The 19,831-nt window shown below is 45.6% G+C and overlaps 1 protein-coding gene across 49 annotated transcripts in view; it reads right to left on the minus strand.

Annotated features, from left to right (window-relative positions):
- Positions 1–17,738, minus strand: part of LOC118380420 (nucleus accumbens-associated protein 1-like) — a 29,659-nt gene extending 11,921 nt beyond the window's left edge. For 11 of the 49 annotated variants that reach the window (XM_052500743.1, XM_052500742.1, XM_052500740.1 and 8 more), the window contains exons 1-6: positions 16,179–17,363; positions 9,632–15,920; positions 9,002–9,259; positions 4,566–5,187; positions 3,834–4,004; positions 2,282–2,387 (exon numbers count right to left, since the gene is read on the minus strand). In XM_052500743.1, the coding sequence (XP_052356703.1) occupies positions 2,282–2,387; positions 3,834–4,004; positions 4,566–5,187; positions 9,002–9,259; positions 9,632–9,757 (1,283 nt within the window). In that variant the 5' untranslated portion in view covers positions 9,758–15,920; positions 16,179–17,363. The other 38 variants (XM_052500714.1, XM_052500694.1, XM_052500702.1 and 35 more) reach the window with 38 other exon arrangements.
- Between the last annotated feature and the right edge of the window lie 2,093 nt (positions 17,739–19,831).

Raw genomic sequence — 19,831 nt, forward strand, 5'->3', positions numbered from 1 at the left:
CACACGTCAGACGTATAAACACCCACACGTCAGACGTATAAACACCCACACGTCAGACGTATAAACACCCACACGTCAGACGTATAGACACCCACACGTCAGACGTATAGACACCCACACGTCAGACGTATAAACACCCACACATGTCAGACGTATAGACACCCACACATGTCAGACGTATAGACACCCACACATGTCAGACGTATAGACACCCACACGTCAGACGTATAAACACCCACACGTCAGACGTATAAACACCCACACATGTCAGACGTATAAACACCCACACATGTCAGACGTATAAACACCCACACATGTCAGACGTATAGACACCCACACATGTCAGACGTATAGACACCACACATGTCAGACGTATAGACACCCACACATGTCAGACGTATAGACACCCACACATGTCAGACGTATAGACACCCACACATGTCAGACGTATAGACACCCACACATGTCAGACGTATAGACACCCACACATGTCAGACGTATAGACACCCACACATGTCAGACGTATAAACACCCACACGTCAGACGTATAGACACCCACACGTCAGACGTATAGACACCCACACGTCAGACGTATAGACACCCACACGTCAGACGTATAGACACCCACACGTCAGACGTATAGACACCCACACGTCAGACGTATAGACACCCACACGTCAGACGTATAGACACCCACACGTCAGACGTATAGACACCCACACGTCAGACGTATAGACACCCACACGTCAGACGTATAGACACCCACACGTCAGACGTATAGACACCCACACGTCAGACGTATAGACACCCACACGTCAGACGTATAAACACCACACACGTCAGACGTATAGACACCCACACATGTCAGACGTATAGACACCCACACATGTCAGACGTATAGACACCCACACATGTCAGACGTATAGACACCCACACGTCAGACGTATAAACACCCACACGTCAGATGTATAAACACCCACACGTCAGATGTATAAACACCCACACGTCAGATGTATAAACACCCACACGTCAGATGTATAAACACCCACACGTCAGATGTATAAACACACACACGTCAGATGTATAAACACACACACGTCAGATGTATAAACACCCACACGTCAGACGTATAAACACACACACGTCAGACGTATAAACACCCACACGTCAGACGTATAAACACACACACGTCAGACGTATAAACACCCACACGTCAGACGTATAAACACCCACACGTCAGACGTATAAACACACACACGTCAGATGTATAAACACACACACGTCAGACGTATAAACACCCACACGTCAGACGTATAAACACCCACACGTCAGACGTATAAACACCCACACGTCAGACGTATAAACACCCACACGTCAGACGTATAAACACCCACACGTCAGACGTATAAACACCCACACGTCAGATGTATAAACACCCACACGTCAGACGTATAAACACCCACACGTCAGACGTATAAACACCCACACGTCAGACGTATAAACATAAACGTATAAACACCACACGTCAGACGTATAAACACCCACACGTCAGACGTATAAACACCCACACGTCAGATGTATAAACACCCACACGTCAGACGTATAAACACCCACACGTCAGATGTATAAACACCCACACGTCAGACGTATAAACACACACACGTCAGATGTATAAACACCACACGTCAGACGTATAAACACACACACGTCAGATGTATAAACACACACACGTCAGACGTATAAACACCCACACGTCAGATGTATAAACACCCACACGTCAGACGTATAAACACACACACGTCAGACGTATAAACACACACACGTCAGACGTATAAAACACACACCGTCAGACGTATAAACACACACGTCAGATGTATAAACACCAGATGTATAAACACGTCAGATGTATAAACACCCACACGTCAGACGTATAAACACACACACGTCAGACGTATAAACACACACACGTCAGATGTATAAACACCCACACGTCAGATGTATAAACACCCACACGTCAGATGTATAAACACCCACACGTCAGATGTATAGACACCCACACGTCAGATGTATAAACACACACACGTCAGATGTATAAACACCCACACGTCAGATGTATAAACACACACACGTCAGATGTATAGACACCCACACGTCAGATGTATAAACACACACACGTCAGACGTATAAACACCCACATGTCAGATGTATAAACACACACACGTCAGATGTATAAACACACACAGACACGTCAGATGTGTGAGAGAGAGAAAGACACACTAACCTGTCGAAGAAGGCAGCCAGCAGCCTCCTGAGCAACACCTTGTGTCTGGTCCCTGCACTCACATGACAGTTCATCAGCTGGGCTCGAGATATGAACACACACGTACCTGCAGACACACACATTAGTGAGAATCATCAACAAAAACAAACACACAGAACAGTGTTACCATGGACTACTCCAGACACTACCCCTATTGAAATTCAACACACACAAACCTGGACATACCCCTCATACACCATCTGTAAAACATTTACATTACATTTAAGTCATTTAGCAGACGCTCTTATCCAGAGCGACTTACAAATTGGTGCATACACCTTATGACATCCAGTGGAACAGCGTCCTGTTTACACACACAATATCAAAGAACACACACACTGAAACATAGACCCAAACACCCATCCTGGGTCTGACTCGGCATAATAAACAAACAAGCAGCAGGCCAAACAGATGGGAATACTTGACTGTAGTCCACATGTAGACTGACAGTGTACTCTCGTGGACTCTAACCATGTGTATGTGACAAATAACATTTGATTTGAGGACAAGGTGGCAGTGGAATGTAACATAGGCTCCCAGAGAGGCCTCGACGTGGCTAATATTAACCACACTGACACATGCCTCATCTCTTACATACAGTCATCTCACAGTAAGGACCACTCTCAGTGTACTGCAGAACCAGGCCACGTCCCATTTCACGAGTCATGTAAGGACAACTACTACAGTAGACTATAGTATACACTAAGAGTACCAAACATTATGAACACCTTCCCGAATATGGAGTTGCAACCCCCTTTTGCTCAATTTGTCAGGACAGGGGGTCAAACGTGTTCCACAGGGATGCCAGCCCATGTTGACTCCAATGCTTCTCAGTTGAGTAACGTTGGGTGGTGGACCATTCTCGATAGACACAGGAAACTGTTGAGCGTGAAAAACCAAGCAGCGTTGCAGTTCTTGACCCAAACTGGTGCCCCTGGCACCTATTACCATACCCTGTTCAAAGGCACTTAAATATTTAGTCTTGCCCATTCACGCTCTGAATGGCTCACATACACAATCTATGTCTCAAGGCTTAAAAATACTTGTTCAATCTGTCTCCACCCCTTCATCTACACTGATTGACGTGGATTTAACAAGGGACATCAATAAGGGATCATAGCTGGTCAGTCTGTCATTGAAAGAGCAGGTGTTCTTAACGTTTTCTACACTCAGTACACCGCTTATACCCTATCTTCATTTGATCACTCTGTTTTTGCAGAGAAGATGCAAACGAGTGTATTCAAGGTTTAAAAAGGCTTCCATTTTAACATTTCAGACTTGATTCACCCTAACGAAAAATCTATCAACCCATACAACATGTCCATTCATTATAATCCTCATAATAATTCACATTTCCTGTTGCTGCAGGATTAGTTTCCTGCTGTTCAAATTAAGATAGCACATCTTTAACAAGGCCACATTCCACTTCGGTCCCTTGACCCTTGTCTGACCCTTCTCCTACTCCAGTTCTGAAATGATAGAATGGATCCACACACACATAACACACACTGACCTGAGACGAGCTCTAGTTTCTCTGCGGGGTCCCCCTCCTCGTATAGTTTGGGGTGGCAGCGGTTGCCTATCTGTGTGATGAGCTCAGCGGGGAGAGACGACAGGTCCTGGCGACCCCGCATACGACCCCGGGTCTCTGAGTGGTCCGGCAGGGCCTCCACACGCTCACCAGCTACCAGAGGGAGAAAGACGTGTTAGATCTGCCTGGTCTGACCTTTATACACACACACACGTCGGTACCTGCGGCGCCCACGTTGAGCATGCTGTACATGGTGTACATGTTACAGATCTGTCTGGTGTGACCTTTATACACACACACACGTCGGTACCTGCGGCGCCCACGTTGAGCATGCTGTACATGTTACAGATCTGTCTGGTGTGACCTTTATACACACACACACACGTCGGTACCTGCGGCGCCCACGTTGAGCATGCTGTACATGTTACAGATCTGTCTGGTGTGACCTTTATACACACACACGTCGGTACCTGCGGCGCCCACGTTGAGCATGCTGTACATGGTGTACATGTTACAGATCTGTCTGGTGTGACCTTCATACACACACACACGTCGGTACCTGCGGCGCCCACGTTGAGCATGCTGTACATGGTGTACATGTTACAGATCTGTCTGGTGTGACCTTTATACACACACACACGTCGGTACCTGTACATGGTGTAAATGTTACAGATCTGTCTGGTGTGACCTTTATACACACACACACGTCGGTACCTGCGGCGCCCACGTTGAGCATGCTGTACATGGTGTACATGTTACAGATCTGCCTGTACTGCTCCTCTGTCTGCTCCTCCGTCACCTCCTCCTCTTCCTCCTCGTCATGGTAACTGATAGGTGAGTCACTGGTGTAGGCACTCATCGTGCCCGGGCTGGCGCCCTCCGATGCCACGTTGCCCATGGAGACCACACTCCCGTTGGACCCGCTGCCGTGACCCCCAACCCCTGATCCTATCCCCGCCCCGCTGGCCCCCATTCCCATGGCCAGTGCCAGCGCCCCCGAGCTCTGGATGGCACTCCCTCGCACAGACTCCTGGGAAAAGCGGGCGGCCTTCCTGGATCCGCCTCCACCTGAGCCCCCTCCACCCCCGTCTCGGCTGCTGCCGCCCTCCCACAAGCGCTTGGCCACAGGAGTGCACACCACCGAGTAGGGCGAGGCTTCTGATTGGTTGCCCTGCTGCTCTGTCTTCACCCGCGCTACGAGGGGGAGGGGGGTAAGGCAGGAGGCGGGGCGACTGCCAGTCCCCATGGCAACGGTTTGAGTGACGGGGCTCTGGGGTTCGGAGGGCGGAGCCTCCTCGGCTTGCAGGCCCTGGGAGTCACAGCTGGGCGAAGAAACCTGGAGGAGGAATATGGAGAGAATACATTTATCAATAGTTTATTATGGAAATATAAATATACTGTATATGCAAATACTTGCAATGATTGTGATAAGTGGTTGTTTACGCATCTCAGTTGAGTGTACTGTCGCTCTGGAAACGCCTGGTAGAGTTCTGCTAAACACATTCAAAATCTATCAGGGTTTCTGAACATGTGGCGCTGGACACTTGATCAGCAACATTTTCATTTACCGGACATTTGAGAAAATTTACCGGACACATTTGCATTTGGTGCATAGCGTGATTAGGGCGTCCACCCACGGGGCTCAGAACGACAGCAATCACATTTAGAATACGGTCATTCATATTCACAGAACATGCAAGTCGAGGATGCAACGATGTGCGGTCCTTCTGATGTGCACTTCAAACACATTTACTTTTCCTCAGCCAACAAGATGAGTAACCAACAGCAAAATCACTAGCCTGTGTCAATCTACTTTAGTAGAAATGTTTAGGCTACCTGTTCTATTGGTCAGCTTGTTGAGAATAAATAGCCTATTTCAAACAGACTCTGGGCCAGTTGTGGGCCGATAGAGCCCAAATTCATCAGTAGGCCTAAGCTACATAAAACGCAATGAGTCTGAGGCAACGGATCACAACGTTTAGCTTAAAATGGCGATAAACTATTATTTCTTCACATTATAAGCGCAGTACTGTGCACAAGGCAGTAGGCTATGCACGAATGTTCGTTCCATAACGCAATTAGCAGGAAAACACCATTATCAAAAGGGCACTACACATGCGAGCGGTTTCATGTAACAGATTAAAATATCCGTTATAAATTTGGAACGAGAGGAGATCTAATAGGCTACTTTGAAGCAACGTATGACATGCCGAAATGTGTATTAAAACATTCAGGTTTCAAAAAATTAAGTATATGTTTTCAAAATGCGTACTGCCTCCAGCTCATTGCAAAGTGGTGTGTGACGCACTGATGAAGCCTACCTTCTGTTGCCGTTTGACACAGCGTTCAAAGCAACTGAGAAATCTCTGACTTCTGACTTCAGTGCGTTCAAGACAACTGGGAACTGGGGAAAACACAAGCTCTGACTGGGAAAAAAACAAGCTCTGACTGGGAAAAAAACAAGCTCTGACTGGGAAAACACAAGCTCTGACTGGGAAAAAAACAAGCTCTGACTGGGAAAACACAAGCTCTGACTGGGAAAAAAACAAGCTCTGACTGGGAAAAAAACAAGCTCTGACTGGGAAAAAAACAAGCTCTGACTGGGAAAAAAACAAGCTCTGACTGGGAAAAAAACAAGCTCTGACTGGGAAAAACACAAGCTCTGACTGGGAAAAACACAAGCTCTGACTGGGAAAAACACAAGCTCTGACTGGGAAAAACACAAGCTCTGACTGGGAAAAACACAAGCTCTGACTGGGAAAAACACAAGCTCTGACTGGGAAAACACAAGCTCTGACTGGGAAAACACAAGCTCTGACTGGGAAAACACAAGCTCTGACTGGGAAAACACAAGCTCTGACTGGGAAAACACAAGCTCTGACTGGGAAAACACAAGCTCTGACTGGGAAAACACAAGCTCTGACTGGGAAAAACACAAGCTCTGACTGGGAAAACACAAGCTCTGACTGGGAAAACACAAGCTCTGACTGGGAAAACACAAGCTCTGACTGGGAAAACACAAGCTCTGACTGGGAAAAACACAAGCTCTGACTGGGAAAAACACAAGCTCTGACTGGGAAAACACAAGCTCTGACTGGGAAAAAACAAGCTCTGACTGGGAAAACACAAGCTCTGACTGGGAAAACACAAGCTCTGACTGGGAAAAACACAAGCTCTGACTGGGAAAAACACAAGCTCTGACTGGGAAAACACAAGCTCTGACTGGGAAAACACAAGCTCTGACTGGGAAAACACAAGCTCTGACTGGGAAAACACAAGCTCTGACTGGGAAAACACAAGCTCTGACTGGGAAAACACAAGCTCTGACTGGGAAAACACAAGCTCTGACTGGGAAAACACAAGCTCTGACTGGGAAAACACAAGCTCTGACTGGGAAAACACAAGCTCTGACTGGGAAAACACAAGCTCTGACTGGGAAAACACAAGCTCTGACTGGGAAAAGCACAAGCTCTGACTGGGAAAACACAAGCTCTGACTGGGAAAACACAAGCTCTGACTGGGAAAACACAAGCTCTGACTGGGAAAACACAAGCTCTGACTGGGAAAAACACAAGCTCTGACTGGGAAAAACACAAGCTCTGACTGGGAAAAACACAAGCTCTGACTGGGAAAACACAAGCTCTGACTGGGAAAACACAAGCTCTGACTGGGAAAACACAAGCTCTGACTGGGAAAACACAAGCTCTGACTGGGAAAACACAAGCTCTGACTGGGAAAACACAAGCTCTGACTGGGAAAACACAAGCTCTGACTGGGAAAACACAAGCTCTGACTGGGAAAACACAAGCTCTGACTGGGAAAACACAAGCTCTGACTGGGAAAACACAAGCTCTGACTGGGAAAACAAGCTCTGACTGGGAAAACACAAGCTCTGACTGGGAAAACACAAGCTCTGACTGGGAAAAAACAAGCTCTGACTGGGAAAAAAACAAGCTCTGACTGGGAAAACACAAGCTCTGACTGGGAAAACACAAGCTCTGACTGGGAAAACACAAGCTCTGACTGGGAAAACACAAGCTCTGACTGGGAAAACACAAGCTCTGACTGGGAAAACACAAGCTCTGACTGGGAAAACACAAGCTCTGACTGGGAAAACACAAGCTCTGACTGGGAAAACACAAGCTCTGACTGGGAAAACACAAGCTCTGACTGGGAAAACACAAGCTCTGACTGGGAAAACACAAGCTCTGACTGGGAAAACACAAGCTCTGACTGGGAAAACACAAGCTCTGACTGGGAAAACACAAGCTCTGACTGGGAAAACACAAGCTCTGACTGGGAAAACACAAGCTCTGACTGGGAAAACACAAGCTCTGACTGGGAAAACACAAGCTCTGACTGGGAAAACACAAGCTCTGACTGAGAAAAAAGTTTTGAACAGTCACCCAACTCGGAATTCCAACTCAGGAAATCAGGCCTCTTTCCAGAGCTCCGACGTAATAATTTGACCTCGTATTTTAAGATACTGTACATACAAATATACTGTACACACGTACCAATTTAGTTCCACTAAATTATGCAGATTACTTAAATTATGCAGATTACCTAAATTATGCAGATTACCGATAAGCATGAACAGTCAAATGTATTTCCATCAATAAATAGCCTAAAAAGCATTATTTCGCAATTGGATTTTCTCTTCTCCCTAGCAGTTGTCCGACGCAAATGTTATTTATCTGCATTTTTTTTGTTTTATATACGGACAAAAGCAAGCCATTATAGGCTAACAGAAACCCTGGTATGTATGTGTGTATTATTCTAAGACCTCTGAATAAAGAGCACAGCATAACGGCACAACCTGTGGTCACGGTGTGTGATTGTGATGCAGGACAAGGCTCCCCTTTGAAGGAGGCCTCCTATCCTTGAAGGAAAACTCCACCCAAAAACAATATTTTGGTCAAATGTTTTGAAGCCGGTATCACATGATGCAAAATGCATCATAAAGTCTGTATTTCTGTATTTTGAAAGTTATATATCTTGAAAAGTTGATTGCTGACATGCAAAACATTTTGGGACTATATCAACAATGGACAAATGAAACAAATATCAAAATATCGTTTTTGGGTGGAGTTTTCCTTTAAACATGCTTGGGTTGTTAAAAAGGCTATATAAAACCCATGTATTATTACCTTGAGGAAGAACTCTGTGCCCTTCTCCATGATCTGCTGGATCTGCAGGAAGCCTGCGGTGTACATGAGGAGGAACTGGTCTCCCACTGTCATGCTGAGGCGGCCTGTGTAGCAGAAGGCCAGGATCTGCTGGAAGCTCTGGGGCTGGACGGCCGGGGGGAGCTCCACCACTGTGGGGGTCTTGGAGCCGCTGCCTCCCCCAGTGCTGAACAGGTCCCGGAAGTAAGTGCTGCTGGCCGCAAGCACGGCACGGTGAGCCTGGAGGAGAAGGAGGGAGGAGTAAGAAGATTCTATAGAGTTATGAGTTATATAAGGAATGTTAACTTTGTTTGAACGATGCATTTATTTTAAAACTGTATGGTTGATCTTTTGGGAGGTGCAAAATGTGATTCTGATCATTCAGATTCTGATTCAGTGATTCGATTTTCTCTGTTATTTTTCTAACATCAATAAATGTTGACCAATAATGGCAAGTCATGAAGGGCAACGGGATAATAAAGTCATAAAAATCAATCCGTTACCGCCGAGATGGACCGATAGATAAATAATGGGTCTTGCACATCAGAACACTAAAAAACTAAATGTACATTATAGTACACAATCTACGCAATTCACACAGTAATATCCCACCTTGAAGGCGTGTCCCTTGACGACCACAGAGACATCGCAGTAGAGCCCCTGGAGACGCTGCTCGTTCAGACACTCCAGGACGTTGTTGCCAAAGTTAGGAATCGCCATCTGAAGGGTCTGGGCCATGGTGCGCTACGCACACCACCACAGGGTCTGGAGGGAGAGAGATATCAGCAACATATTTTAAGAGCCAATTAAATCAGTTCCCAATCTTCTGCATGAGGCTGACCCGTTTGTCCCCAACCTAATGAAGCAACAAACAGTAATGCCCTGGACTTAACCTATATCATGGATTCCGGCACCATTGGTACACTGAACAAAAATATAAATGTAACATGTAAAGTGTTGGTCCCATGTTTCATGAGCTGAAATAAAAGATCACAGGAATGTTCCATACTTACAAAAAGCTTATTTCTCCCAAATGTGCATAATTTTTGTATGTCTCTTAGTGGGAATTTCTCCTTTGCCAAGATAATCCATTCACCTGACAGGTGTGGCATATCAAGAAGCTGATTAAACAGCATGACCATTACACAGTTGCACCTTGTGCTGGGGACAATAAAAGGCCATTTAAAATGTGCAGTTTTGTCACACAACACAATGCTACAGATATCTCAAGTTTGGAGGGAGTGGGAAATTGGCATGTTGAATACAGGAATGTCCACCAGAGCTGTTGCCAGATAATTGAATGTTCATTTCTCTCCCATAAGCAGTCTCCAACGTCGTTTCAGAGAATTTAGCAGTACGTCCAACCAGCCTTACAACCGCAGACCACATGTAACCACGCCAGCCCAGGACCTCCACATCGGGCTTCTTTACCTGCGGGATTGTCTGAGACCAGCCACCTGGACAGCTGATGAAACTGAGGAGCCTTTCTGTGTGTAATAAAGCCATTATGTGGGGAAAAACTGATTGGCTGGGCCTGGCTCCCCAGTGGGTGGGCCAATGCCCTCCAAGGCCCACCCATGGTTGCACCTCTGCCCAGTCATGTGAAATCCATAGATTAGGACCTAATGAATTTATTTCAATTGACTGATTTCCTTATATAAACTGTAACTCTGTAAAATCTTTGAAATTGTTGAGCTCATATTTTTGTTCACTATAACAAGTAACATGGTACTAGTGGTGCATGTTACAATCAATGAGAAACCACTAAGAAGGAGGGCCTAATTATCAAGTAATTTAACTACTATTACCATATCATTTCTAAGGACACCAGGTAAATAGAGGGCTGTAAAATAAAGCCCAACCATAGCACCCATCATACGGAGAGGAAATCCTATCAGCTCATCAGTGACCTTAACACTAACAGACAGCACCCTCCAATGGACAAAACATGTTTAGTGATGATACCCATTTGGAAGCAACTGAAGTGAACCTAACACATTCATTTGTCATTCAGACAAAGTAAACCATTTTACAGTGTGTTTTGAGCAGAAAGGAGACCCTTATAATACTATTTAAAAAGCCTACTTTTCCATATGTAGCAAATGTCAATGCCCATACACACATACACACGTCTTATTCTGAAAAGTGAAAGCATATCACTTCTATTTATATAGGCCTAAAACTGTCTAAAACCAATTCAGAGATGTTATTTGATTGTAAAATGTGTGTTTACATCTGTGTAAATATCCTACTCCTACAGTACTACAATGTGGGTTTGTTTGAATTGCCCATAACCTATTCTCTCAAGCATACAACAACCTAAACCTGCAGCCCTCTAATATTTCATAGGCCTATGCTCTAAAGTCAATAGAAATTAAAGGTCTGTCATTCCTCTCGACAACATCATATAGAATGGTGTGTGTGGATGAAGAGGAGGAGACAAAGACAGTGAGCAACTCTGAACTATTAATCTGCACCCTTAAAAGGTTCAGTGTAAGCGCCTCCTCTCCCCTCCCACTATCTCTGAAGCTCAGCACAGACATCCACCTCAGCTTACCCCATAACAACCATAAAAAGCACAGACATCCACCTCAGCTTAACCCATAACAACCATAAACAGCACAGACATCCACCTCAGCTAACCCCATAACAACCATAAACAGCACAGACATCCACCTCAGCTTAACCCATAACAACCATAAACAGCACAGACATCCACCTCAGCTAACCCCATAACAACCATAAACAGCACAGACATCCACCTCAGCTAACCCCATAACAACCATAAACAGCACAGACATCCACCTCAGCTAACCCCATAACAACCATAAACAGCACAGACATCCACCTCAGCTTAACCCATAACAACCATAAACAGCACAGACATCCACCTCAGCTTACCCCATAACAACCATAAACAGCACAGACATCCACCTCAGCTAACCCCATAACAAACATAAACAGCACAGACATCCACCTCAGCTAACCCCATAACAACCATAAACAGCACAGACATCCACCTCATCTTACCCCATAACAACCATAAACAGCACAGACATCCACCTCAGCTTACCCCATAACAACCATAAACAGCACAGACATCCACCTCAGCTAACCCCATAACAACCATAAACAGCAGACATCCACCTCAGCTAACCCCATAACAACCATAAACAGCACAGACATCCACCTCAGCTAACCCCATAACAACCATAAACAGCACAGACATCCACCTCAGCTAACCCCATAACAACCATAAACAGCACAGACATCCACCTCAGCTAACCCCATAACAAACATAAACAGCAGACATCCACCTCAGCTTACCCCATAACAACCATAAACAGCACAGACATCCACCTCAGCTAACCCCATAACAACCATAAACAGCAGACATCCACCTCAGCTAACCCCATAACAACCATAAACAGCACAGACATCCACCTCAGCTAACCCCATAACAACCATAAACAGCACAGACATCCACCTCAGCTTACCCCATAACAACCATAAACAGCAGACATCCACCTCAGCTAACCCCATAACAACCATAAACAGCACATACATCCACCTCAGCTAACCCCATAACAACCATAAACAGCACAGACATCCACCTCAGCTAACCCCATAACAACCATAAACAGCACAGACATCCACCTCAGCTTACCCCATAACAACCATAAACAGCAGACATCCACCTCAGCTAACCCCATAACAACCATAAACAGCACAGACATCCACCTCAGCTAACCCCATAACAACCATAAACAGCACAGACATCCACCTCAGCTAACCCCATAACAACCATAAACAGCACAGACATCCACCTCAGCTAACCCCATAACAAACATAAACAGCAGACATCCACCTCAGCTAACCCCATAACAACCATAAACAGCACAGACATCCACCTCAGCTAACCCCATAACAACCATAAACAGCACAGACATCCACCTCAGCTAACCCCATAACAAACATAAACAGCACAGACATCCACCTCAGCTAACCCCATAACAACCATAAACAGCACAGACATCCACCTCAGCTAACCCCATAACAACCATAAACAGCACAGACATCCACCTCAGCGAACCCCATAACAACCATAAACAGCACAGACATCCACCTCAGCTAACCCCATAACAACCATAAACAGCACAGACATCCACCTCAGCTAACCCCATAACAACCATAAACAGCACAGACATCCACCTCAGCTTACCCCATAACAACCATAAACAGCACAGACATCCACCTCAGCGAACCCCATAACAACCATAAACAGCACAGACATCCACCTCAGCTAACCCCATAACAACCATAAACAGCACAGACATCCACCTCAGCTAACCCCATAACAACCATAAACAGCACAGACATCCACCTCAGCTTACCCCATAACAACCATAAACAGCACAGACATCCACCTCAGCTAACCCCATAACAACCATAAACAGCACAGACATCCACCTCAGCTAACCCCATAACAACCATAAACAGCAGACATCCACCTCAGCTAACCCCATAACAACCATAAACAGCAGACATCCACCTCAGCTAACCCCATAACAACCATAAACAGCACAGACATCCACCTCAGCTAACCCCATAACAACCATAAACAGCACAGACATCCACCTCAGCTAACCCCATAACAACCATAAACAGCAGACATCCACCTCAGCTTACCCCATAACAACCATAAACAGCACAGACATCCACCTCAGCTAACCCCATAACATCCATAAACAGCACAGACATTCACCTCAGCTAACCCCATAACAACCATAAACAGCACAGACATCCACCTCAGCTTACCCCATAACAACCATAAACAGCACAGACATCCACCTCAGCTAACCCCATAACAACTATAAACAGCACAGACATCCACCTCAGCTAACCCCATAACAACCATAAAAAGCACAGACATCCACCTCAGCTAACCCCATAACAACCATAAACAGCACAGACATCCACCTCAGCTAACCCCATAACAACCATAAACAGCACAGACATCCACCTCAGCTTACCCCATAACAACCATAAACAGCACAGACATCCACCTCAGCTAACCCCATAACAACCATAAACAGCACAGACATCCACCTCAGCTAACCCCATAACAACCATAAACAGCACAGACATCCACCTCAGCTAACCCCATAACAACCATAAACAGCACAGACATCCACCTCAGCTAACCCCATAACAACCATAAAAAGCACAGACATCCACATCAGCTTACCCCATAACAACCATAAACAGCACAGACATCCACCTCAGCTAACCCCATAACAACCATAAACAGCAGACATCCACCTCAGCTAACCCCATAACAACCATAAACAGCACAGACATCCACCTCAGCTTACCCCATAACAACCATAAACAGCACAGACATCCACCTCAGCTAACCCCATAACAACCATAAACAGCACAGACATCCACCTCAGCTTACCCCATAACAACCATAAACAGCACAGACATCCACCTCAGCTAACCCCATAACAACCATAAACAGCACAGACATCCACCTCAGCGAACCCCATAACAACCATAAAAAGCACAGACATCCACCTCAGCTAACCCCATAACAACCATAAAAAGCACAGACATCCACCTCAGCTAACCCCATAACAACCATAAAAAGCACAGACATCCACCTCAGCTAACCCCATAACAACCATAAAAAGCACAGACATCCACCTCAGCTAACCCCATAACAACCATAAACAGCACAGACATCCACCTCAGCTTACCCCATAACAACCATAAACAGCACAGACATCCACCTCAGCTTACCCCATAACAACCATAAACAGCACAGACATCCACCTCAGCTAACCCCATAACAACCATAAACAGCACAGACATCCACCTCAGCGAACCCCATAACAACCATAAACAGCACAGACATCCACCTCAGCTTACCCCATAACAACCATAAACAGCACAGACATCCACCTCAGCTAACCCCATAACAACCATAAACAGCACAGACATCCACCTCAGCTTACCCCATAACAACCATAAACAGCACAGACATCCACCTCAGCTTACCCCATAACAACCATAAACAGCACAGACATCCACCTCAGCTAACCCCATAACAACCATAAACAGCACAGACATCCACCTCAGCTAACCCCATAACAACCATAAAAAGCACAGACATCCACCTCAGCTAACCCCATAACAACCATAAACAGCAGACATCCACCTCAGCTAACCCCATAACAACCATAAACAGCACAGACATCCACCTCAGCTAACCCCATAACAACCATAAACAGCACAGACATCCACCTCAGCTAACCCCATTAACAACCATAAACAGCAGACATCCACCTCAGCTAACCCCATAACAACCATAAACAGCACAGACATCCACCTCAGCTAACCCCATAACAAACATAAACAGCAGACATCCACCTCAGCTAACCCCATAACAACCATAAACAGCACAGACATCCACCTCAGCTAACCCCATAACAACCATAAACAGCAGACATCCACCTCAGCTAACCCCATAACAACCATAAACAGCAGACATCCACCTCAGCTAACCCCATAACAACCATAAACAGCAGACATCCACCTCAGCTAACCCCATTAACAACCATAAACAGCAGACATCCACCTCAGCTAACCCCATAACAACCATAAACAGCACAGACATCCACCTCAGCTAACCCCATAACAACCATAAACAGCACAGACATCCACCTCAGCTAACCCCATAACAACCATAAACAGCACAGACATCCACCTCAGCTAACCCCATAACAACCATAAACAGCACAGACATCCACCTCAGCTAACCCCATAACAACCATAAACAGCACAGACATCCACCTCAGCTAACCCCATAACAACCATAAACAGCACAGACATCCACCTCAGCTTACCCCATAACAACCATAAAAAGCACAGACATCCACCTCAGCTAACCCCATAACAAACATAAACAGCACAGACATTCACCTCAGCTAACCCCATAACAACCATAAACAGCACAGACATCCACCTCAGCTAACCCCATAACAACCATAAACAGCACAGACATCCACCTCAGCTAACCCCATAACAACCATAAACAGCACAGACATCCACCTCAGCTTAACCCATAACAACCATAAACAGCACAGACATCCACCTCAGCTTACCCCATAACAACCATAAACAGCACAGACATCCACCTCAGCTAACCCCATAACAACCATAAACAGCACAGACATCCACCTCAGCTAACCCCATAACAACCATAAACAGCACAGACATCCACCTCAGCTAACCCCATAACAACCATAAACAGCACAGACATCCACCTCAGCTAACCCCATAACAACCATAAACAGCACAGACATCCACCTCAGCTTACCCCATAACAACCATAAACAGCACAGACATCCACCTCAGCTAACCCCATAACAACCATAAACAGCACAGACATCCACCTCAGCTTACCCCATAACAACCATAAACAGCACAGACATCCACCTCAGCTAACCCCATAACAACCATAAACAGCACAGACATCCACCTCAGCTTACCCCATAACAACCATAAACAGCACAGACATCCACCTCAGCTAACCCCATAACAACCATAAACAGCACAGACATCCACCTCAGCTTACCCCATAACAACCATAAACAGCACAGACATCCACCTCAGCTAACCCCATAACAACCATAAACAGCACAGACATCCACCTCAGCTAACCCCATAACAACCATAAACAGCAGACATCCACCTCAGCTAACCCCATAACAACCATAAACAGCACAGACATCCACCTCAGCTAACCCCATAACAACCATAAACAGCACAGACATCCACCTCAGCTAACCCCATAACAACCATAAACAGCACAGACATCCACCTCAGCTAACCCCATAACAACCATAAACAGCACAGACATCCACCTCAGCTAACCCCATAACAACCATAAACAGCACAGACATCCACCTCAGCTAACCCCATAACAACCATAAACAGCACAGACATCCACCTCAGCTAACCCCATAACAACCATAAACAGCACAGACATCCACCTCAGCTTACCCCATAACAACCATAAACAGCAGACATCCACCTCAGCTAACCCCATAACAACCATAAACAGCACAGACATCCACCTCAGCTTACCCCATAACAACCATAAACAGCACAGACATCCACCTCAGCTTACCCCATAACAACCATAAACAGCAGACATCCACCTCAGCTAACCCCATAACAACCATAAACAGCACAGACATCCACCTCAGCTTACCCCATAACAACCATAAACAGCAGACATCCACCTCAACTTACCCCATAACAACCATAAACAGCACAGACATCCACCTCAGCTAACCCCATAACAACCATAAACAGCACAGACATCCACCTCAGCTAACCCCATAACAACCATAAACAGCACAGACATCCACCTCAGCTTACCCCATAACAACCATAAACAGCACAGACATCCACCTCAGCTAACCCCATAACAAACATAAACAGCACAGACATCCACCTCAGCTAACCCCATAACAACCATAAACAGCAGACATCCACCTCAGCTAACCCCATAACAACCATAAACAGCAGACATCCACCTCAGCTAACCCCATAACAAACATAAACAGCACAGACATCCACCTCAGCTTACCCCATAACAACCATAAACAGCACAGACATCCACCTCAGCTAACCCCATAACAACCATAAACAGCAGACATCCACCATAAACAGCACAGACATCCACCTCAGCGAACCCCATAACAACCATAAACAGCACAGACATCCACCATAAACAGCACAGACATCCACCTCAACCCCATAACAACCATAAACAGCACAGACATCCACCTCAGCTTACCCCATAACAACCATAAACAGCACAGACATTCACCTCAGCTAATCCCATAACAACCATAAACAGCACAGACATCCACCTCAGCTAACCCCATAACAACCATAAACAGCACAGACATCCACCTCAGCTTACCCCATAACACGGGCAGGGGGCAACCCATACTAAATGTGTCACTGCCACTAGTCACTTTTCATAAAAGCATCCGATTCGCTAACTGATGCTATAGGCTATTAATTGCATCCATTACACATGCATGTTCTAGCATGCATCTATGCACCCACACGCAGTCACACGCAGTCACCTGCTTATAGACTACACACACACACACACACACACACACACACCATTGACGGGGTGGATACTATGTGGCAGCATTAACAGACCGTTAGAATCTTCTCACTGAGTGAAACACAAGGTTCACAAGAAGTCTAACTAACATATTAAAGGTGAAGTAAGCAGCCCAACATATAAGCCTGGCTTTGGGATCCAGCCAGCCACACTGGTAAAAGAAACACCGTCTTTGTCTCCATCCCTCTCTCTTATGCCCTCTCGCAAAAACACAGATGTGCACTCACACACACCAACGCAAACAAACACACACACATTCACACACACACACTAAACAATACTGCCTGTTTACAGTTTGGCAGGACACACACACAGAATAGAATAAAGCCTGGGTGTGTTTGTGGAGTTTGCACTGAGAGAACGACCAAGGAGGGTAGGAGAGGGGCCTGAACAAGGGCTGTGCCCAGCAAAGGGGTCATGTCAGGCACAGCAGCCAGGTTAGAGGGCAGAGGAGGAGAAGTCCAGTTCACCCTCACACTCATACCGGGCAGTGGAGTCAGTCACAGAACTAGGTCACACAGTGTCAACATAAGTGCCAGTCTTTTCACAGGAGCCTCAATAATGTTTTGCCAGCATTTAAAATGCAGCCACAGCTTATTTGAGGTTGTGATGGACCAAGGACCGACATATTTGTGATCTTATAGAAAGTAACTGCTAAATTAATTTAGATTGCCTTACAGATTATTAGAGGGTTGCATGGGTGGTGGCCAGCAACATGCCACCCTGCATCCCACTGTTGGCTTGCCTCTGAGGCTAAGCAAGGTCCTGGTCAGTCCCTGGATGGGAGTAGGGGGCACTACTGCCTCTGGTCGAAGGAGATCCCAATGCCCCAGGGCAGTGATTGGGGACATTGCCCTGTGTAGGGTGACATTTTTCAAACGGGACATTAAGCAATGACTCTCTGTGGTCACTAAAGATCCCATGGCACTTATTTTAAGAGTAGGGGTGTTATGTTAACCCCAGTGTCCTGGATACATTTCCAAACTGGCATCACCAGCTTTCACACATTCATCCCCCCTCCTCTCCCCTTTAACAATATCCAGGTCATTGCTTTAAATTAGAATGTGTTCAGTCAATTTACCTGGTAAAATAAGGGTAAAAAAAATAAGGTGCTGGCACAACTATTTTATAGGCATTTCCTGGTTTCAAAACCCATGTCTACTGTAAGGATATAGCTTGCCTGCTATAAATGTATTTTATTTATTTTTTATTTCACCTTTACTTAACCAGGTAGGCAAGTTGAGAACAAGTTCTCATTTACAATTGCGACCTGGCCAAGATAAAGCAAAGCAGTTCGACAGATACTCCATGTGTAACTCTGTTTCGTTGTAAAACAAACATACAGTCAATAATACAGTATAAACAAGTCTATATACAATGTGAGCAAATGAGGTGAGAAGGGAGGGAGGTAAAGGCAAAAAAGGCCATGGTGGCAAAGTAAATACAATATAGCAAGTAAAACACTGGAATGTTGCCAACACACAATGCAACTATCAATTCAATGTTTACTTTTCTTATTGAAGGGCTACTGACCATCATTGAAATACATTATTCATCGTTTCAATGAATTCGAGTAGCATGCAAATTGATATAGG

The sequence above is a fragment of the Oncorhynchus keta genome, unplaced genomic scaffold (assembly GCF_023373465.1).
Source record: "Oncorhynchus keta strain PuntledgeMale-10-30-2019 unplaced genomic scaffold, Oket_V2 Un_contig_1188_pilon_pilon, whole genome shotgun sequence".
Classification (NCBI taxonomy): Eukaryota; Metazoa; Chordata; class Actinopteri; order Salmoniformes; family Salmonidae; genus Oncorhynchus; species Oncorhynchus keta.